Below are 23,735 nucleotides of genomic sequence, written 5' to 3'. Positions count from 1 at the left end.
TGCACAAGGAGTACGTTTAACAGTATCGGTAAGTGTGCCAAATTTGGTTGAACTCGGTTCAGATTTAGATATAGCTACCATATATATCTTGCGCCCGATTTACACTCAAATGACCACGGGGGCCAGAGTTATACTCCCATTTACGTGAAATTTTGCAGAGATAGCAGAATTATTATTCTAACTATGCATGTCAAATTTAGTCGAAATCGGTTCAGATTATATATAGCTCCATATATATGTACACCAGAGTTGGGAAAATAGGGTAGACTATTTCATATTTTAGACCCATTTTCAATGGGATTTTCCTCCAATTGACTGCATAGTTTCCACGGAGAATATATTTAATATGATATTTAAGTGTGTCAAGTTTGATCTAATTGGGTTCAGAATTAGATAAGCCTCCATATATTCGTTCTTCCGGTTTATACAAATATGGCCAAAATTCCCTGACTTTATACAAAATTCTGTGATGATTTCCCCATATCTTAGTCATATCCTATACACTGTAATGCCAGAATTTCCACGGTTAAGTTTTAAATAAGGCTCCAAGTCGCCCGACTTGACCAAATAATATATCACAAACCACACTTGACCACATATCTTGGCGAGATCTAACCAATATCCTTGTAAAATCGCCACTGATGAGTAGCAAAAATTGTAAATATTACGTGGCACGTGTTCCTTTTTTGGGTCAGAATAGAACCCTGTTGATTTTGGAAGAAATCGGTTCAGATTTAGATATAGCTCCCATGACCCCAGAGGCCAATTTTTTTTCCGATTTAGTTGAAATTTTGCACAGGGTGTTAAATTAGCTTTGTTGCTATGCGTGTCAAATTTGATTGAAATCGGTTCAGATTTAGATATAGCTCCCATATATATATATATATATATATATATATATATATATATATATATATATATATATATATGTTTTTCTGATTTCGACAAAAATGGTCAAAATACCAACATTTTCCTTGTAAAATCGCCACTGCTTTGTCGAAAAGTTGTAAAAATGACTCTAAATTTCCTAAACTTCTAATACATATATATCGAGCGATAAATCATAAATAAACATTTGCGTAGTTTCCTTAACATTGCTTCAGATTTAAATCTATCCCATAATTTTTTTAAAAAACATTAGCCGACTTAAATTCATAAGCGTAGGAAGGCCTCTGGGGAGGGGGCTTAGACCCCCCCAGAAAAATTTTAGCCCCCCCCCCAGAATTTGAAACTCTATTTATGATTTTCCATTTTTCAATAAATGTCAATAGTTTTTTTTTTTAATTTTTATAAAAATTAAACAAGTATATACAATCGCACAAAGTTCCGCTAAAGACTTTCATGAACAATCGAATTACTTGGGTTGTGGTAGCAGTTGCCGATGGCAATGTTTCAAGTCAGATATTTATGAAATAAAGCTGTGGTTGAACTTATGATTGATTTAGTTTAGTCAATTTAATTAAACAAATATAAATTGATATTAAAACTATTTTTTCATAAATTAATATCTTAATAATGCTGCGAAAAAGCGTCGCCAAAAAAGTAGTGAAAATGTTCTTTTTGGTCTAGAAGTAGTGCAAAATTGGCGGAGAGGCAATGAATGTAATATGAGCTTGTCATGGGACAAATGTCCACCGTTTCAACAGCCGTTGCAATGAATTTGCATCACTTCTTAATGTGAGATCCGAATTCAGTGTTTTGAATGTGAATTAAAAAATTTTGTGAAATTTTCCTAAATAAATAATTTTTATATTGTTTTTATGATTTTAATGCATTCTGACTCTTGTTTGAAACGTTTTTCCTCGAACAATTTCCAAAATTATCGATTTTTCTGTAATGGATTTAGCAGTTTTGTGGCAAAACTTGAATAATTTGTACCAATTTATTTATTCTTACTCTTTTCAGTCCAGTTTTATTATTACAAGTTCGGTCCATAAATTTTTAGCTAGGGGGGCTATAGCCCCCCCCTAGGAAAATTGTCTAGCTACGCTAATGCTTAAATTTTGAGTCTATAGATTTTGTAGAAGTCTATCAAATTCTTCCAGATCGAGTGATATTTAAATGTATGTATTTGGGATAAACCTTTAAATATAGCACCCAACATATTTGACGGATGTGCTATGGTATCGAAAATTTATATCTACAAAGTGGTGCAGGGTATAATATAGTCGGCTCCGCCCGACTTTAGACTTTCCTTACTTGTTTTTATTAACATTGTGTTTCATTCCAGGGCGTTAGCCAATTTCAATTTTAATTCTAGAGATTTTGTAGAAGTACAAAAAATTGTCTCCATTATAAGTATTTGTATCTGGAGATGCAAACCTTTATATAGGCCTCCCAGCAAATTTGATGTAGTTGAGATGGTAACAGAAATGTTGGTGTATACGTGGTGGTGAAGGGTATAATATAGTCGGCCCCGCCCGACTTTAGACTTTATAAATAATAACAATAAACACAGGATGAGCGTTTTTCAAATGCAACAACTTTTCAGTTTGAAGGCCGGTATGCACCTCTAGCGAAAAATTTCATTCCCATAAGAAATGCATTGCTATTTATGCTAACGAAATTTTCGGTAGCGTTCGATTTCGTAAGCTGGTACGCACCTCTAATGAAAATAACAGGGTTGTCAAAAGCATATTTTGGAAGCAAACATTTAATTTATTACAATCATTGTGTGCGTAAAAGTATTAAAAGGTCTGTAAATAATAAACAATTTATTTGAGGAATATTTGGAACATATATTAACAATTTTTAAAAGCGATTAGCTGGTTTAAAATTTGTGTTCACAGCCCTGTTTTTTTGTTGTAGACTTAAATAAATTTTTGCTACCGAAAATTTCGCTAGAGGTGTATACCGGCCTTGAGGGTAAATATAATTTTCAACATAAATTCAACTTGACTTGATATAGCTCATCTTCAATACATCTTCAAATTGTTTGCGAATTACTTCCAATTTGCCAAAATGTTGACGAAATCTTTGAAAAGGTGTTGAAGATAATATGAGAAAACTTTGACAAAACACTACCCTAAAATGCAACGAAAAAACCATGTGGTTTTCAATACTTATTTGTGCAACGAAGTTCGTGGTCAATTGCAAGAAATAAAAAAAAATGAAAAATTTTAGACAAATAACCAAATAGTTTATAAAAATAGGTAAGTGAAAATAGGTAAGTGAAAATAAAAAATGAAATAAAACTTTAAGGAAGTCACTAAATGTATATCTATTTGCAGAAAACTAAAATTATGGATTCTACGTTCTTGAAAACATTAAAAAGCTGACCAATGAAAAAATGGTGGACAATTAACTGGAACTGCTTCAAATAGTTTCTAATAATTGGTACGTCAATATGAAAAATTAAATCAACACTTTAAAGAAGTCACTTAATTTAAATCTCTTAGCAGAAAACTAAAATCTTTGGATGCCACATTCTTGCAAACAATTAGAAGCTGACCAATGAAAAATGAGTGGCTTATCGACAAGAAAAAGTTTCCAGAAACATTACAAGTGCAACCAATTAAAATTGTTAAAAACAACAAATTGTTGAAATCAACAACAATGTGCATCACATCGTCAGTTTAATTCATATGCTATTATCAGTTTAAAATGGATATATTGTGACTTCCTTCTGCTGGAAATCAATTCTAACACGCGGTCCAGTACGTTCCTAATTTCAAATTGCCCTCATGTTAATAAATTTTAATGACACCAAAAGGAAGGAAATCGAATTATCAATGTAAAAGTGTTTACTAATAATGTTTAAGATATTTAAAGTTTTGTTGTTTGTTTTTGTTCTAATTTGTTGATATGTTTAATAAGATTATTATTTATCAATTGGTATTGTAGTGTACTATGTAGTGTAGTGTATTATTATATATTTTATTTTGATGAAAATGAATAAATTATACAAAATTCATAGAATTTTGGCTTTGACTTTCAATTTGAAGTGGGGATATCATTCATACAAATTTAGGTTGAAAAGTATTTGCAACGATGTTAATTTTGAATTTGACTCGCATCGAAAATTGTTTGACAAATTATTGAGTAGCGATGCATTTCAATTTGAGGATAACACTTGAGATATTATTGCTAATGTGTTGAATTTTACTGTTGAGGGTAATGTCTGTTTTTTGTTGAGAACGCGATTTTCTCAACAATTTCTCAACTTGAATATTACCCTAATCCTTTGAGAAAATGTTTGAAAAATTGTTGAAATTTAGCATTTTTCAAACGTTTGTGTTTATTGGGTACTTACTTGTTTTTACTAGCATTGTGTTTCACCCCAGTGCATTCATTAGCCATCTTAAATTTAAAGTCTATAGATTTTTAGAATTCTAACAAATTTTGTTCAGATCTGATCAGATTTAAACATATTTATATGGGAACACATTGGACGGATTTGATATGCTATCGAAAATGTGGATCTACAAAGACTTTCCTTACTTGTTCGTATTTATTTAATTTTGAAAAAATATCGGGAGTAACGGAGGGACATTAAGTTTATTGATATATGCCAAGATATTTTCTGTCTGCATATGAAGATTCTAAATTAAAGGGTGATTCTTTTGAGGTTAGGATTTTCATGCATTAGTATTTGACAGATCACGTGGGATTTCAGACATGGTGTCAAAGAGAAAGATGCTCAGTATGCTTTGACATTTCATCATGAATAGACTTACTAACGAGCAACGCTTGCAAATCATTGAATTTTATTACCAAAATCAGTGTTCGGTTCGAAATGTGTTTCGCGCTTTACGTCCGATTTATGGTCTACATAATCGACCAAGTGAGCAAACAATTAATGCGATTGTGACCAAGTTTCGCACTCAGTTTACTTTATTGGACATTAAACCAACCACACGAATGCGTACAGTGCGTACAGAAGAGAATATTGCGTCTGTTTCTGAGAGTGTTGCTGAAGACCGTGAAATGTCGATTCGTCGCCAATTGGGTTTGTGTTATTCGACCACATGGAAGATTTTACGCAAAGATCTTGGTGTAAAACCGTATAAAATACAGCTCGTGCAAGAACTGAAGCCGAACGATCTGCCACAACGTCGAATTTTCAGTGAATGGGCCCTAGAAAAGTTGGCAGAAAATCCGCTTTTTTATCGACAAATTTTGTTCAGCGATGAGGCTCATTTCTGGTTGAATGGCTACGTAAATAAGCAAAATTGCCGCATTTGGAGTGAAGAGCAACCAGAAGCCGTTCAAGAACTGCCCATGCATCCCGAAAAATGCACTGTTTGGTGTGGTTTGTACGCTGGTGGAATCATTGGACCGTATTTTTTCAAAGATGCTGTTGGACGCAACGTTACGGTGAATGGCGATCGCTATCGTTCGATGCTAACAAACTTTTTGTTGCCAAAAATGGAAGAACTGAACTTGGTTGACATGTGGTTTCAACAAGATGGCGCTACATGCCACACAGCTCGCGATTCTATGGCCATTTTGAGGGAAAACTTCGGAGAACAATTCATCTCAAGAAATGGACCGGTAAGTTGGCCACCAAGATCATGCGATTTGACGCCTTTAGACTATTTTTTGTGGGGCTACGTCAAGTCTAAAGTCTACAGAAATAAGCCAGCAACTATTCCAGCTTTGGAAGACAACATTTCCGAAGAAATTCGGGCTATTCCGGCCGAAATGCTCGAAAAAGTTGCCCAAAATTGGACTTTCCGAATGGACCACCTAAGACGCAGCCGCGGTCAACATTGAAATGAAATTATCTTCAAAAAGTAAATGTCATGGACCAATCTAACGTTTCAAATAAAGAACCGATGAGATTTTGCAAATTTTATGCGTTTTTTTTTTTTTAAAAGTTATCAAGCTCTTAACAAATCACCCTTTAGATTAAAACATTTCTCGAGTCAAGATAGACGTATATTGTTAATAATAAACGAATTAAAATAAAAATGTGGTCTCGTCAGGAAAGACAATCTAGGTCTCGAACATAATAATTCCCATGAACTAAACCAAAATTAAAATGTATTTGGTGCCACGGAGAGTTCATTTTTTTTTTTGTGCAAAATATTAAACCTCTTCAAACATTTTCAATCACATTTGATTTAGGAATCAAATATGAGTATTCTGCATAGAGAAAAACGGGTTACACACGTTTAAAAACGCCATAGCTGATAAAATTAAATTTTAGAATAAGTTTAGATTTCTTCGAATTGACTACCTTTGGCATGAATTATGGCCTTCAAACGGCCATGAATTATGACCTTCAAAAGCCACCGCACGCTACACAAAAGTGGCTCTGCGTCATTTTGGCCCTTTCCCTGCAAAGCACCATTTTGAGATGATCACTTTTAATATCTTTAGTGCCAATCTTACTCTCCAAATGCTCCAGGTGCAAAAATCCAATCTGGAGATTTTAGTGGCCATCGTACGGTACTTGTTGACGCGTGCTGATTGCGATATTGCTGAGGCCTGTTGGAATGTCCAGGGTCTGCTGCCGAAATGTTTGTTATCCCACGGCTTTAATACATTTTGACCCCACGGGCGACCATCGACCGTTACGCGTACACAATTACCGCATTAGCAAGTAAAACCAATCATTTTGTTTTTTTCACAAACTGCTCAGTTCGGCAGCTAGCCACTTTCATGCAAACGAGCCATCTCCTTGGTTCTTTTCAGTCTAACTTCAATGGCCTTAGTCCAAGCTCATTTTCCATTTTCGCGATATGTTCAGCTAATGAACAAGTTTTCTACCACATTTCGGATCTTTTCTAGTGTTGTTACCGTTTTTGTTTTGTCGACTTTTTGGACGCGATACAACACTGCCGGTATTGCTATTTGTGTGCTAGTGAGCTCTAACGTTGGTTTCCAGCCAAACACAAAGCAATCACACTATCAATTCCATCACTAACAACTTCGTTTCTGAATGCTTTAACTCAAAATTGTTTTGTAAACTTGTAAACAACGAAATTAACGGCCATAGGAATATCTGTTAGCTACCAGACGAGCACTTTAGAAATGATAGCAACTGAAGTTGGTTGCAATACTTATCAGTCATACCATACCTACATATATACCACACTCCATTAAGATCTGCTAAAAATTGCGGTGTCTGCCTTTTTAAAGTTACCGAAAGAGATAATCAAATATATCCGACTTACCACCACATCAGTCTGGAGGCAGCCTTATTCGCAGAATTCCACGACTTGAACACAAGTAACGCACACATAACGCCACACAAAATGAAATAAAAATCCAACCTTATTATTCCAACTTCAAACATTGTATGCTTTTGTCAATTTGCAAAAAAATCGGATTTTGAGGAAACAAGAAATAATTTTAATACACAGTGAGTTATTCCTATGTCTAGCAAGTAATTTCCGACTGGAGTGTTCTGACCAATTGCGCTAGCATTTATGTAAAACTCTTTAAATTTCTTATGACATGATGTAGTCTTTGGTGCAGTTTTAACGAAATCGTTTTTCGGTTTAATCATGTTTGTTGTCTGTAGATAGATGCTTCTCTTTTATATGAAGAGCGCATATAAACGGGTGGCCCAAAATAAACAAATTTCATAAGGTTAAATAAATTTTATTTATCTAAATAGAAAAAGAACTAGACTTTGGAATCAAATATTATGAAGACGATATCCACGGGGGCGTCATTGGAGCTGGATTCTGTAGATAAGACATAACTACAGCACTAACACTTAGCATGAATGATGAAAGAACCTAAAAGGTAAAATAATTTTATTGAAAATAACAATCGTAATAAAATTATTTCGGGACTATGGCTCTAACCTGCTTGGCATCATCGCTAACGCGAGAACTGGCGAAACTAATGCAACTACAGTATAATGCGAACCAGGCACACCACTTTAACTTCATCATAAGACCACACATGGAAAATATCATACCTTAAAAAGAAATTGTAAATTAATAAATTGGAATGTTAACTACACCATGCATACCCAATATATTCATGTAGTCCGGTGTTAAATCTTCATTTCCAGTACCACTACCATTCTGTCCTTGAGCCTGAGGAGCTTTGTACCGGTGAACCTTTTCCTTGCGTCTAGGATCTACCGTGGTATTCATTTTCAATAAATTATAAAAGTAGTACACTTATTTAATTAAAAAAATAAGGTCAGACGGCACTTGATACCACTGAGAAGATAGCAACGTCACAAACATCCGATAATTCTGTTATCAAACATTACACAGGGTGATTCGAAACACAATTGTACAAAAGCAACCCCATAAACACAAGTATTGGAGGAAAGCTTATATTCAACACGGTTTCAAACTTTTTGCCAATAAAAGTTCTCAGAGCATTTCGCCGTCATTGGTTTTAATTGAAATTAGTTAAAGCGCTTTACAGACTATCAGTTATTCCGGACGACAGTGCTCGTGTCGAACATAACCCATATATTGTGCACATTATAAGTTAAGTCCGAAGGCATAATCGACACTGCTGCATGTTTATGGGATCGATAACACATTTACCGATTATTTAGTCATCGCCGACAAGTCGTATCGATCCGACACACTGTAAGATTCTTTACAAACACCGACATTCCGTCCGGAATAACTGATAGTCTGTAAAGCGTACCTTAGACGGTCGGATAAACACACCGACAGAGGTTCGTCTATTTGTTGTGTGTTCGTTCAAGTTTTGCCCTTACACTGCACGAACAAATGTGATGACAACATGAAAAAATAAGAAGAAGCATAAACAAACAATGAAGTTGTACGAAGATTTATGGGTGAAACCATTTTTTACTGAAAAACTGGAAGAAGATAATAAAAAAATCCTGGTATATGTGTCAAAACAATGATTCCTGAAGTAATCCACATTTAATATATTACAAATTACTTGAATTTCAAAATACTTGTCGCCTGGTTTCCCATTGATTGGAAGTGAAATTTTTCCACGTTTTTGCCACAATACTGGTTTAGATTTATATGTTTCTTTAATTTAAATAAATAAAAAAATAAAACAAATGAAATGAAATGAAATTTTCAACCAGAATTGGCGATCCATCATTAATTTCATTGCATAAATGCCTGTTTTTAATGTAAAAATAAATTTGTCTTTGATAATGTTTGTCGAACATCCCCTTACATTCAATAATTTGTACCACCCAACCAGAAAAAATCAAAGTTGTTTTGATTTTATGCCAACACATCCCCGCGACAGCCGAACACGACCTTATACAATCGGATTTGTCGCCGCAACGTGTTGTGTCGCAGGGTTTATCCGACCGTATAAGGTGCCCTTAAAGCGCATAACCCAATAAACAAGAACATTTGAAAAATACTAAAATTCAATCATTTTTCCAAAGCATTAGGGTAATATTCAAGTTGAGAAATTGTTGAGAAAATCGCGTTCTCTACAAAAAACAGACATTACCCTCAGCAGTAAAATTCAACACATCAGCAATAATTTCTCAATTGTAATCCTCAAATTGAAATGCATCGCTACTCAATAATTTCTCAAACAGTTTTCAATGTGAGACAAATTAAAAAATAACATTGTTGCGAATGTTTTCTAAGCACATTTTGTGTGAAATTCAATCCCAGTTCTAACTAAAAGTCAACGCTAAATTTCTAGGGATTTTGTATAATTTATTAATTTTTTTCGGTGAAGAAATATAATAATATTAAAAATAATATTAATAATATAAAAAATACTATAATACCAATCAAAACATAATTATCTTATTAAACGTATTAATAAATAAAACTAGCAATACAAATTTAAATATCTTAAACATTTTTACATGTATATGCTAATTCGATTTCCTCCATAATGTTGGTGTCACATAACTATTAATTAATTAATTGTTAATTAATATGCTGCAATTTGAAATAATTACTATCGAGAAACTTGCTGGCCTGCGTGTTAGAATAGACGGGATGACGGGATGTAAATTGATGTAATGCACATTTTAATTCAGAAGTTCTTGATATGGGAATTTTTGCTCTTTGTTTTAATTGGTTGCACTTTGAAAGATTTCTGGAAACTTACCTTTGTTGATTCCCTCGCCATTTTTTCATCGGCCAACATCTTCCAAGAATATAGCATCCAATGATTTTAGTTTTCTGCAAAACAATCGAGTTTAGTGATTTCCATTACGTTTTCATTTCACTTTTTATTTTGGCTTACCAATTATAGTTAAATTCCCTGCCAACATTTTTTGAATTTGGGGGCGCTTTTGAGAATCCCCACTACGTCGAAAACAGTCGTATACGATATCCAAAACTCCTCGGAAAAGCGCCGTCACTATTGAGAAGTTGTACCACGCCAAGTTACTATTACAATTATTAGGTGCCCATCTGGATACATTTAGAAAGACACCAATAAGAGCCCCTTCAAAAAATCAGAGAAAGTGCATTTTAAGATAGTTGTAAAAGAATCATTGTGGTCAAGTAAAACACGATTGTTTAGATGATTATTAATTTTATTAAACATTTATAAATTCTCATAAATATAACATTTATACGACTATCACATCACATTTAAGATATTTTTATGCATTAATAAAAGATTGAAGTTGAGTTTCAAGTTGCAAGTTACATGTTGTAGCGTCTATCAGCCAGTGCTTTTATTCCCAATGGAGCCAGCCTGTCTGGAAAAATATTTGAAAAACTAACACTTTATTCCATTCGGAAAGTCAAAAATTGTTCACCAATATACCTTTCACAATTTTAAGCGAAATAACTATGTTTTCAGCACTTCATTATCGTTTTTATTTAAATAAATTATAAGAAGCTAGTTGTGCTTGGTGTTTCACAAAATATAAAATGGCTCTTGTAACAATAGTGATGGCAAACTACTTTCATGCGAATAGTGATGGCAAAATACTATCACAGTTGGCGATTGTTGCACTGTCACTTACGAGTCTGTGGTAGCGATGAGGATGAAATGGAACTTTGAAATGCTGGCAGGGAAGAGCCATGGAAGGATTTAACACGATCTAATTAGGGACTGTGCGCTTTACGTCAGTTTTTCAACTCGAAAAAAACAAAGTACCACAAATGAAAAAATATTTCGGTAGTTTTTCGCATTTTTGGTTTTGTATGGGATTTCGCTGCGGAAACCGAACATAGTACCTACCTTAAGGCGGGTACTCTGTTTGTTGGTGCGAAAAAAATTCCACTCAATCATTGTTTCGCGTTGAAAAATGATAGTGTTGACAATATATTTTGAGGGGGAAAAACAGCCATTTTGGGACTTTTTTGCGTTTATTTCGTCGAAATGTATTGACAACATCGCAGACTGTCACGAAATGATTGTATATGTAATCATTTCGTGACAGTCTGCGATACGCAACTAGTGGCTCGATTTACACACACACGCATACAAAATAAATAATTTGAAAAAGAAGAAGCAGGCGAAGTTATTTTACAAATATCTTTGGAATTAAAAAACTAATTTTACAGAGCTGCATTTTATTTTTTGGAACATAGCAATTAATTCTTGTGATTCCATTCATTGCTACCTCGGTACTATACATGTTGGTTGAAGTGCTAATGCTTGTTTTGGAACATCAATTGCTGTGCCTCCTTTTGTTTAAATTATGTTTTGTGTTTATTATCCCGATGCCCGGTACAAATGAAACGATTGTAAAATATAATTCACCAAATAAAGCTTTTATTTTGTTAACATTTGTGTTTAAATTTCATTATTTATATTCTACCATCCAGGGAGCGGCTAGATATTGTTGCTAGTTTATTATGGAAATACAACTCCATGTTATACTTTGTTTTATCAATCATCAGATTACATTTTTAAATAATAATCAGATCCACTTTTGTGTTATAAATTCACAAAAATCAGTTTAATAAATAAATTATTTCTTAATTCACATTGCAAATGGCGCCATGTTATGAAAATACTGACTACGCGAGTTACGTCAGTTTTTCAACTCGAAAAAAACAAAGTACCACAAATGGAAAAAAAATTTCGCTAGTTTTTCGCATGTTTTGGTTTTGTATGGAGTTTCAACGCGAAAACCGAACAGAGTACCGGCCTTTAATGCGCTTTACAGACTATCAGTTATTCCGGACGACAGTGCCCGTGTCGAACATATCCCATATATTGTGCACATTATAAGTTAAGTCCGAAGGCATAATCGATACTGCTGCATGTTTATGGGATCGATAACACATTTACCGATTATTTAGTCATCGCCGACAAGTCGTATCGATCCGACACACTGTAAGATTCTTTACAAACACCGACATTCCGTCCGGAATAACTGATAGTCTGTAAAGCGCATTAGTTAGTACCGACTTTGAACAACAAATCCGAAAAAGTGAAGGAACTTAGCTATTTTATCTTATCAACTGAGTGAATTTTTAACATTATGAAGCGTCCTGTGTTTGTATTGTTTCGTTTATCTCCTTATCGATATTTCGTACATTTGTTTACATGTGTTATTATTTTGTCTGAGTAAAGCGGTATATTGCACATTGCGGAGACCTACAATTTTCATAATCAGAACGTTATGGAATGCAAAGGATTGGCTCATAATCTGGACGTAGTTCAGCGAACAGATGATGTTCGGCTGAAGCAATTGGCGCCTTTCAGTAAAATGTTAATTTCCGAACACCTAAGAAAGGGCTTACATCAGGCCGGTTTCATATATCCAACGGTAATTCAAGCTACCGCTATTCCTGTGGGAAAGTCTGGAATGGGTAAGAAAGACATAAAAATTAAATAGAATTTACATATATATCTGATACATTATTATCACTTTTACTTTTAGACTTGCTAGTACAATCAAAGTCTGGCACTGGCAAAACGCTAATATTTTGTTCCATTGTTTTGGAGGCCTATACCAGTGAGATTCATGAGCCACAATCTTTAATTGTGGCTCCGACGCGTGAGATTGCCACACAAATAGAAGATACACTGAATAAAATTGGAAAGTTCTGTCCGGGCTTCAAAGCAGTATGCGTTATTGGAGGTATGGATGTTTCTGAAGACCGTAAACGTGTTCAGGGGGCCAAGGCTATTGTGGGAACCCCAGGTAGAATTTTGCATCTGATACAAAATGAAGTCCTCAATACGTCCAAAATAAGATTGTTAGTTTTGGACGAAGCTGATAAAATGTATACCCACACTTTTCGCCAAGATCTGCAACGGATACGTAATGCTTTACCTAATCGGAAGCAAACATTAGCCTGTAGTGCCACATTTGAAGATAATTTAGATCAGGAAATAGCAAAGGTTATGCAGAATCCCCTTCTTATCTCAACGGAAGAAAGATCTACTCTCTTGGTAGGCATCAAACAGTTCGTCTATGAATTACCCGAACAGAAGACTAGTATTTTGGAAATGCAATTGAAATTGGATGCTTTGAGGCACATATTTGGTCGAGTTTCTTTCAAACAATGCTTAATCTTCGCTGGATCCCAATCAAGAGCTGATTCTTATCGTAACTATTTAGAAAAAGATGGATGGCCTTGCGAACTAATATCCGGTGCTCAAAGCCAAAAGATACGCCTAGAGCAATTCCGCAAATTCCGGGAATTCAAAACTCGTATCTTATTGGCTACCGACCTAATGGCTCGTGGGGTAGATTCAGAGCATGTAAATTTAGTAATCAACCTCGAATTGCCCACAGACTCAGTTACATATTTGCACAGAATTGGACGTGCTGGTCGTTTTGGATCGCATGGTATCGCCATTAGCTGTGTGGCATCAGCCAAAGACCAAAAGACGTTTGGAAAGCTCATCACGGATGTAGGAACAGGAATGAAAGTTCTTAAATTTCCTTCAAAAATGGAAGAAGAGAAGGATCAACGTGATATTTGGAATTTCACACGTTTTGAGGATGATATTCAATATTTTGGTTTGTATCATGCTGAACCAATGCCAAAGGCTCCCTTAGCATCGCAGGACAATATATCGCTGACACCATCGTTGTCAGAAAATAAAGAAAATCTTTCGAATAATGCCACATCGCTACAACAGTCTTCGATCGATACCAACACATTCCTTATAAACTCCAAAGACAGTGCAGTAAATATGCCTCAATTCACAGAATCATCCCAGGACCCCAATAATATTCCCTTGAATGAAGTTCCAGTGACAATACCAGCAAATACTAACACACCTTGTGAGACCAACATTGATGCATCAACACATCAACTCATAACCTCCAATACAATAGACGATGCAAGTAGTATTGCTGCCGATAGCTTACGCAGTAGTCAACAAGACATATCCCGCTATCAGTCAGTATTAATGCAGAAGTCTGCTATACCCACTCTTGTGGAGTTCTTAGTTGATCGTCAATCGTCGCAGGACACACCAACGAAACGCAATCAAGATTTATTTGATGCCTACACAGAAGAAGTATTGAATAACACAAAGGAAACTTCAGAGGTAATGCGAAAAGATTTGGTTTGAAATTAATTTATAGTAAAAATTCCCTAAGAAATTATATGGAAACAATGTTTTTCTTCCTCCAAAGTAAAATAATGGACAGCCTTCAATGTATTATAAAATGGGGTACATTTTTGTTTGTTTTTTTTTTTTTAATTTTAAATTTTGTTTTAAGTTGGCAAAGTTTCTGAAATTGCAACATCAATAACTACAGCGGGATTTTTTTTTTAATATTTGGTATATTTTTTATATAAGTGTAACCTTCCGATATAACAATTAAATGACCCAGCTGTATCTATGTGTCAACACGGGCAATTTTCAATTGAAATTACTTTTTGGCAAGTATTGATTATAAATGCCAGTTCCAACTAACATATCAAATATGTACTAATTGAATGTCCTTAACCAAGCTTTAGAGAAAACTATGTCCATAGGGTATCATTTTCCCCCATTAGTTGTTTTGTTCGAATATCTCTATAATTACTACTTCTCCGATTTCAGGGTGAAGTAACAGTTGATGGGCCTATTATTAATTCGTCTAAATTGGCACAACTAAAGTCATTACTCATCGATAAGCCTACACCTAAAACTCCGGTAAACGACAACGTCGATTTATATACTGATTTTGCAAACTTCAAAGAGGAGGAGAGTTCAATTTCTTTATCGGAAGATGTTAATAAACAAACATTTATTATGTCAGTTACAACGCCATCGATTCAACATGATTCTCTCGAGGAATTACATAATAATTCCTCGGATTTGTATCCGGCTACGAATGAAACCACAGTCACAACCGAATCTCACGAATTAGAAAAAGAACCTAAACATTTTCCATCGCCTGCTCATAACAATACACAAGCAATAACCAGTTTTGTACCCGATGTGGTACAAGGAACAAATACACAAACTAGCACGCAGCATCAGCAAAGGCAAAAGTTGTCTATAAACGTTACGGCACACGTAAGTTTAATGCATTTAATCTCGGAACAATATTTCCCCTCATTGACAATTTATTTTACAGATTGAAATTCCACCCTATCAATCTCCGCCCAATTCTGTTTCACCTATTGTGAATGCTGTGGAAAATCTTGAACAATCTTCGCCTTCCACTACCGAAGAGTCTGTATCAAACAACGATGATGATGGTCACCATTCTGGTTCGGATACAGAGCGGTCTGGTGGTCGAGTTGGTGGAAGTAGTGGTTTTGATGAAAAAACAACCACTTCTGGTTCCTCAGGGATTGATACATCTGAACCAGAGAGTATCAGGGGTCGAAGGCAAATACCTGTGTATGAAACATCTAGCGACGAGGATGATGGTGAGTTATCGCTTTTTATTACAATAACACCTCGTCTACCTTGTCGATTCTCTACACTGATTTTCAAATATGAAAATTTACTAAAACAATTACAGCTTAGGCTTATAGAAATGTAGGTGTAATAGTTTAATTTAGTAATCGCCGAGACACGAGTAAACGATAATCAGAATATATTTTATTGATTACTATGTATCGTTTTACTCCAACATTCAACAACATCACAATGAAATATGACCTCGAAAAAAAAACCAAATGTGGTATGTTGGCCATTCTCCTTATATATGCGGCCTAGAGCGAAAAGAACGTTAATAATTGACCACACTGAAAATATACATTTTTTGATTAAAATTCTCGAAAAAATAATATTTTTAATAAAAACTTATTTTGGCCATATTTGCCTGAATATACGTCTTACTGCCATTTTCATGTAGCTTTGTTAGGATTTAACTGCCAGTCAACAGAAAGAAATATTTCCTCTCAGGTGAACTTTAACTGAAAAATTTTCAGCAGTTAAGTTGTTAACTTGCGTATATAATATATAGGTAACATGACAGGTATGTCCATAGTACGGATTAAAAGTTCGTTAGCTAACGTAGCACTAACGGAGCTTCATGAAAATGGGGGTTAGAGAGAAAAGGGTGTTAATTCGCAACCGCCCCAAAAATCAATTCATCGAAACATTAAAATTTCATTTCTAGTCTCCCAGAAGGAGACTAGATAGACACATGGTGTCTTTGGCAAAAATGCTCAGGGTGGGCTCCTGAGTCGATATAGCCATGTCCGTCTGTCCGTGAACACATTTTTGTAATCAAAGTCTAGCTCGCAGTTTTAGTCCAATCGACTTCAAATTTGGCACAAGTATGTTTTTTGCCCGATATGGACTTATATGGCCCCAGAAGCCAGAGTTTTACCCTAATTTACTTAAAATTTTGCACAAGAAGAACAATTAGTACTATAGTCAAGCGTGCCAAATTTTATTGAAATCGGTTCAGATTTAGATATAGCTCCCATATATATCTTTCGCCCGATATGGACTAATACGGTCCCAGAAGCCAGAGTTTTACCCCAATTTGGCTGAAATTTTGCACAGGGAGTAGAATTAGCATTGTAGCTATGCGTGCCAAATTTTGTTGAAATCGGTTCAGATTTAGATATAGCTCCCATATATATCTTTCGCCCGATATGGACTAATACGGTCCCAGAAGCCAGAGTTTTACCCCAATTTGGTTGAAATTTTGCAAAGGGAGTAGAATTAGCATTGTAGCTATGCGTGCCAAATTTGGTTGAAATCGGTTCAGATTTAGATATAGCTCCCATATATAGCTTTCGCCCGATTTACACTCATATGACCACAGAGGCCAATTTTTAACTCCGATTTAGTTGAAATTTTGCACAGGTAGTAGAATTAGCATTGTAGCTATGCGTGCCAAATTTGGTTGAAATCGGTTCAGATTTAGATATAGCTCCCATATATATCGTTCGGCCGATTTACACTCATATGACCACAGAGGCCAATTTTTTGCTCCGATTTAGTTGAAATTTTGCACAGGGAGTAGAATTAGCATTGTTGCTATGCGTGCCAAATTTGGTTGAAATCGGTTCAAATTTAGATATATCTCCCATATATAGCTTTCGCCCGATTTATACTCATATGACCACAGAGGCCAATTTTTTGCTCCGATTTAGTTGAAATTTTGCACAGGGAGTAGAATTAGCATTGTTGCTATGCGTGCCAAATTTGGTTGAAATCGGTTCAGATTTAGATATAGCTCCCATATATATGTTTTTCTGATTTGGACAAAAATGGTTAAAATACCAACATTTTCTTTGTAAAATCGCCACTGCTTAGTCGAAAAGTTGTAAAAATGACTATAATTTTCCTAAACTTCTAATACATATATGTATATCGAGCGATAAATCATAAATAAACTTTTGCAAAGTTTCCTTAAAATTGCTTCAGATTTAAATGTTTCCCATATTTTTTTCCTAACATTGTGTTCCACCCTAGTGCATTAGCCGACTTAAATTTTGAGTCTATAGATTTTGTAGAAGTCTATCAAATTCTGTCCAGATCGAGTGATATTTAAATGTATGTATTTGGGACAAACCTTTATATAGCCCCCAACACACTTGACGGATGTGATATGGTATCGACAATTTAGATCTACAAAGTGGTGCAGGGTATAATATAGTCGGCCCCGCCCGACTTTATTATTACTTGTTTATTATTTTTTATTTATTTTTATTTTTCATCGTTTTCTTTTAAATCAATATTACTATTGCGAGTTGTTATTGTCGTCTTCAGTGACACCGACTTCGACTTTTGAGATTATGGAAAATGTTGTAGAAAAAATATCAACATATAATATTAATAATTCAATTTTTTTCTCTCTTTTATGTTTGCGCATGATATCCAGACAACGAAGAAGATGATGATTTTACGTATGAAGAAGAAGATGAAGATGATGATGACGAAGGCGATGGTATGAATATATGAAATGATTAAAAATCCAATTTTTTCTAACCAATATATCTTTCTTTATTTATATGAAGAAACCGATGGGGAGAGTGATGAAGATGACAATCCCCAAAATGCCATTGGCCAGGTACTTTTCAGTCGTGCTCAGGATCAAACTAGAAAGAGTTCATCATCGAATACAATCACAAATAATGAAGAGAGCCCTCTTAATGTGGCCTATCATACGGCATATTCCCGTTGGGTTGATTTATATTGGAACCAGATGACAATAATACAGGATTACGTCAATTTCTTTAAGTTCACACAACAACAACGACAACGTGAATAGAAGTAAAATAGTTTATTTGATATTTGAAACAATTCTTAATAGTCTCACAAACACAATCTCTTGGCATGATTGTGTGCCATACGAACTATAAGTTAACTATACTGTAGAAAGCCGGAATTTCTCAATGTGTATGAATTATCTTTAGATTTAAATATGTGGATTTGAACTTAACTGAATAGAAAACTCAACTATTAAATATGCAGAGTATTGATAACAAGAAATGTTGATATTTTCTTTGAAAAATTTTTCTGAATTACTTTCTTCTCTAGCAGGATACATTAATGTCCCAATGTAAATAAATAATCTAATATGAATCATTTCTAATGAATTGAACTTAAATTTATGCTAAATATTTCATTTATTTATTCAACAAATTAATATAAAGACCGATCAGTATCTAAGGCCCAATTTTACATCGCTCTAGAATGGAAAAATTTCATATAAGTCTACAGATAATAAATACAACTATTTGCACTTCTTAGCAACAGGCTACCGAATGTAACCCTACACGGCTTTAATCATAACAAACAGAAATCTTAAATGTATTGGGAACGCAAATTAAAACTAGAGCAGTTATTTCAAATGTTTGAGAATTTATTGCGAAAAATTGTAACAGACTGATCAATGGAAGTATTGTCCATCGCTAGCCACTATTTATTCATATATTTCCGCTCTTAAAGGGAAAGAAGAAATCACAAGGAATTGTATGTCCATAGCCGAGATAAAATAAAATTTCAACATAACAAATATGGTAAGTTATTAACATTATTTACCATAAAAACGGCAACGAAAATTATAGCCGCAAAAAATTTGGAAGTTGTTCTAAAGGCACAATTTTCAATAATGTCCTCCCAAAGATGTTCTTTATTTAACAACACAGGAAGTTCTTTTAATTAAATTTTTTATAACTAGCTGATTTCATAGTTTTAATGAGTATTTTTTTTTAATTTTATCGAAAACAATATGCTAAATCTATTCTAGAAAAATTGCGAATCTTTGAAAATATTTGAGATCAAAAGTTTCAGACAATTATGCATTCATAATCAAAACAAAAAAAAAAAAAACACTGAATTCGGATAACACCTTAAGAAGTGATCCAAATGCTGTGTAACGGCTGTTGAAATTATGGACATCCATCCAATGACATGCCCATGTTAAATTCATCGCTTCTGCGCTAATTTTGCACCACTTCCGGATTCAAAATTAACGTTTTCATTACTTTTTTGGCGATGGCTTTTTATACCCTAAACCATATAGTGGTCAGGGTATAATAAGTTTCATCGGCCAAATATATACCGATCGACTCAGAATCACCTCGATCTAGCGCTTGGTGTCCGTCCGTCTGTGCATGTATTTGTTGTTCACAGGATTCCGGTCGCAATTATTAACCGATTTTGATGAAATTTGGTACAGGGAGTTTTTTGGGAACAAGGACGAACTATTGGACTATTGAATTTGGAAAAAATCGGATCAAATTTAGATATAGCTCCCGTATATATGTATCACCCGATTTTCCCAAAATTTGGCCATAAAAACCTTATTTATTAAGCGATCTTACTAAAACTTGGCTTACTCTAATCTTTTATGGTAATCGAAATCGGTTCAGATTTAGATATAGCTCACATATATATGTACCACCCGATTTTTCTAAATTTGGCCATAAAACCCTTATTTATCAACCGATCTTACTCAAATTTGGCTAAATATAGTCTTCTATAGAACTAACTATATGTGCAAAAAATTATCGAAATCGGTTCAGATTTAGATATAGCTCCCATATATATGTATAGCCCGATTTTCCCAAATTTGGCCATAGAACCAGTGTTACCGTTGGAAATTTTGAAAAAGTTGCATATTGAAAAAAAGGTCGCACAAAAAAGTCGCTTACATTTGTGAGGTCTTTTTATTACAAAAAATGTTCTATAAAACAACACAAAAACAATAAAGGAACAGTCTCTTTAACATACAAAGATATTTTGCCAACATAAAATCCAGTAAAACGGAAACTTTCAATAGAGTAAAAATGGATATTTTTCGCTTTGCTAAAATTACCAGAAATGTACGCGAACGCCGTCCTGTACCAATTTACCATCAGCCAATTTGAAGCTTCTTAATCAATTAAAATAATAAATAAAATTATTTTTTATATTACATTTTTAATAACCTCTACGAAATATATTGCACATATGATTTGTTTATGACAAACTCTTGCAAGTTTTTACTGGCAAAAAATCCCTAGCAAAAACTTGCAACTTCTCTATATCTCAAATGTCACATTTGAAGTCTCTCTGCTCTCTTTTGCAGACTTTTTGGAGTAAACGTACGACTTCCAGTAAAACCTTGTGATAATTATCAAAAATTATTTGGTACTAGAACGGACCTATTGTTTGAATACTATATGCAAAAAACAACAACTGAGCAAACCATAACACCGTGTAGGTTAGATATCGTAGGTTAAGTTCCATTGTGATACTATACGTGATTTACTTTACTTCTCTCTTATTAATGAGTGCTTTTATGGGAAGCTCAATGACCAGTGAACTCCTTTTTATAACCGAGTGCAAACGGCGTTTCACATTGCGGTGAAGTACTTAGAGAAACTTTGAAACACTCAGCATCCACCGCTGAAAACATTTTGCTGTTTGAACGAAACTGGGGATCAATACATGACCATTGCACAACAGTGGCTCCCACGCAAGGTGTACGGTGATGAATTCCCATTTATAAAAATTGCTTCAAATTGAAACACTTCCCTTTTGTGCGACTTTAGTCGCATGCGTGCGATTTTGAAAAATTCGCCCCTAATAACCTTATGTTTGACCATACAGACCTCATTTCTTAACTGATCTTACTCAAATCTTGCATAAGGTAACCTTTTGTGGAATTAATCAAACTCGCAAAATATTATGCAAATTGGTTCAGATTTAGATATAGCTTCCATATATATGCATCGCACGATTTTCCCAAATTTCGCCATAATACTCTTATTTATTAACCAATGTTACTCAAATTTCAAATTTTAGCTCTTACATAAGAATATTGCTCAAATTTTACAAATTTGGATTTATTACCCACACTAATTGAACGATTTTCTCTTTTTTAATAACGGGCTCAATATTAGTGGTATACTAACTCCGTAGGTGCAATATCAACTATAGCCAGTGATGCTAGAAGTAGGGGAAATTCGCTATATATAGGGGTTTTCTAATATTTAGCGTCTTGTAGGCACGTTGGACCACAATGTAGGGACATTTTCACTCAACACAATTTGTAATAATTTTTACATTTTGGTGGCTCTAGGAAATTAGAAGCCGGCAAGGCTTGATCTTTAACAATGTGTGGTAACAACAGATACCACTCGTCCAAAAAAAAATCTAACAAAATTTGAAGATTACCACAAATCTACCAAGCAAATATTTCTATAGAAATTTTTGTCAACATTTTATTTTTATAGAAAATTTTGTCAAAATTGTATTTCTATAGAAATTTTTTTCAAAATATTATTTCTATAAAAAAAAATTTTCTCAAAATGTTATTTCTATAGAATTTAGTGTCAAAATTTTATTTCTGTACAGAAATTTCTCACAAAAATTTGTTTATAGAAACTTTTTCCAAAATTTTATTTTGTAGAGATTTAACAAAAAAAAAAAATACTATTTTGGTTACAATTCTACCAACTGTGGCAACCGTGGTGGTAATACAAATTTATATTCTAAGTTATATGTTATACGTTGCATATTCATGTATTAAGATAATAAAGTACTTAGAACCATTTTTGTTTTATAAAATTTGTTTCAATTTAACGAAAAATATTGTAGGGAAAATTGTTTGGGAATGTATGGGAAAGTAGGGAACTTTTTTTGTCCTTGTAGGGTAAACCGAACATTTTCCCTGGCAACACTGACTATGAGCTATAGTCAGATTGATACAAAGCACCCATAAACATGTACCCCTTAATTTTCTTAAATATGCAACTGCGGTTTATCTCCCATACCTACCCAGCGTCGCCAAAAAAGTAATGAAAATGTTCTTTTTGGATCCGGAAGTAGTGCAAAATTGTCGCAGAAGCGATGAATTTAACATGGGCATGTCATAGGAAGGAAGTCCTCCATTTCAACAGGCGTTGTACTGAATTTGCATCACTTCTTTAGGTGTGATCCGAATTCAATGTTTTGGATGTAAATTAAAAAATTCTGTGATATTTTGTAAAATAAATAATTTTTATAATTTTTAATGGATTCTAACGGTTGTCGGAAATGTTTGACCTCATATATTTTCAAAAAATCACAATTTTTTCAGATTGGATTTATCATTTATTTCGACAAAATTTAAATGATTTGTACCATTTTATGAATTCTTACTCTGTTTTTAACCTTTAACTGGGTACGTGGTGGTAAAATTTACCACCTCGAACACTCGTTTACATATATTTTAAAAAAGACGTGTGAAATAAAGTATATGTTAATCATTGAAAGAACATATAATATTTCGAAATATTGTTTTATTTTCGATAAATACAATGTTTACTAATCAACAAATATAATAATGATACAAAAAAAAACATTTTTTTACAGAAAAAATATTAATGTAAAAGAGGGGGTAAAATTTACAACACGTCGCAAATTACGCAAAAAAATTTCACCTCACCGGTTAAAGGTTAACCTATTTGAAACAAAAAAGTTAAAACCCTGCCAGCATTTCAAAGTTCCATTTCATCTTCATCGCTACCACAGACTCGTAAATGTCACTACAACCATCCTACTGTGATGGGGGGCAGCATATCATAAAGTACAAAATGTACTTCATACATGTATTTTGCCATCACTACTTTTACAAAAGCCATTTTATTTTTTGTGAAACGCCAAGCGCAACCAGCTTGTTATATTTTATTTAAATAAAAACGAAAATAAAGTTCTGAAACATAGATTTTACGCTTAAAATTGTGAAAGGTATATTGGTGAACAATTTTTGATTTTCCAAATGGAATAAAGTGATTGTTTTTCAAATATTTTACAGACACGCTGCCTCCATCGAATAAAAACACTGGCTGATAGACGCTGCAACATGTAACTCGCTACTTGTAACTCTACCTCATCATTAATGCAAAAAATTATGTTAAATGTGATGTGATAGTGGTATAAATGTTATATTTTTAAGAATTTGTAAATAATTAATCAAATTATTAAATATCTAAACAAACGTGTTTTACTCGACCACAATGATTATTTTACCACTATCTTAAAATGTGCTT

At 34.0% G+C, this 23,735-nt stretch overlaps 2 protein-coding genes across 2 annotated transcripts; one reads left to right on the top strand and one right to left on the bottom strand.

Annotated features, from left to right (window-relative positions):
• Window positions 1–7,530: 7,530 nt before the first annotated feature.
• On the bottom strand, window positions 7,531–8,157 carry LOC142235269 (protein Asterix). Its single transcript, XM_075306522.1, has 3 exons — window positions 7,931–8,157; window positions 7,761–7,876; window positions 7,531–7,691 (listed from the first exon to the last, which is right to left on the bottom strand). Exons 1-3 carry the CDS (start codon window positions 8,055–8,057, stop codon window positions 7,596–7,598), a joined length of 339 nt encoding a protein of 112 aa, XP_075162637.1. The 5' UTR covers window positions 8,058–8,157; the 3' UTR covers window positions 7,531–7,595.
• Window positions 8,158–12,374: 4,217 nt separating this feature from the next.
• On the top strand, window positions 12,375–18,705 carry Gem3 (Gemin 3). The gene is made up of 6 exons (XM_075304605.1): window positions 12,375–12,662; window positions 12,734–14,358; window positions 14,860–15,318; window positions 15,380–15,677; window positions 18,095–18,160; window positions 18,231–18,705. Exons 1-6 carry the CDS (start codon window positions 12,473–12,475, stop codon window positions 18,482–18,484), a joined length of 2,892 nt encoding a protein of 963 aa, XP_075160720.1. The 5' UTR covers window positions 12,375–12,472; the 3' UTR covers window positions 18,485–18,705.
• The last annotated feature ends 5,030 nt before the right edge of the window (window positions 18,706–23,735 follow it).

The sequence above is a fragment of the Haematobia irritans genome, chromosome 4 (genome assembly GCF_050003625.1).
Source record: "Haematobia irritans isolate KBUSLIRL chromosome 4, ASM5000362v1, whole genome shotgun sequence".
NCBI classification, from domain to species: Eukaryota; Metazoa; Arthropoda; class Insecta; order Diptera; family Muscidae; genus Haematobia; species Haematobia irritans.
This window is presented reverse-complemented; position numbering and strand designations above follow the sequence as displayed.

Coding starts and splice junctions, on each gene's coding strand:
- Gem3 (XM_075304605.1), top strand. CDS start 12,473: ATGGAATGCAAAGGATTGGCTCATAATCTGGACGTAGTTCAGCGAACA. Junction 12,663..12,733: donor TGTGGGAAAGTCTGGAATGG/GTAAGAAAGACA, acceptor TTTTACTTTTAG/ACTTGCTAGTACAATCAAAG. Junction 15,678..18,094: donor ATCTAGCGACGAGGATGATG/GTGAGTTATCGC, acceptor CATGATATCCAG/ACAACGAAGAAGATGATGAT.
- LOC142235269 (XM_075306522.1), bottom strand. CDS start 8,057: ATGAATACCACGGTAGATCCTAGACGCAAGGAAAAGGTTCACCGGTAC. Junction 7,877..7,930: donor GGACTACATGAATATATTGG/GTATGCATGGTG, acceptor TTTCTTTTTAAG/GTATGATATTTTCCATGTGT. Junction 7,692..7,760: donor TTAGCGATGATGCCAAGCAG/GTTAGAGCCATA, acceptor TTTACCTTTTAG/GTTCTTTCATCATTCATGCT.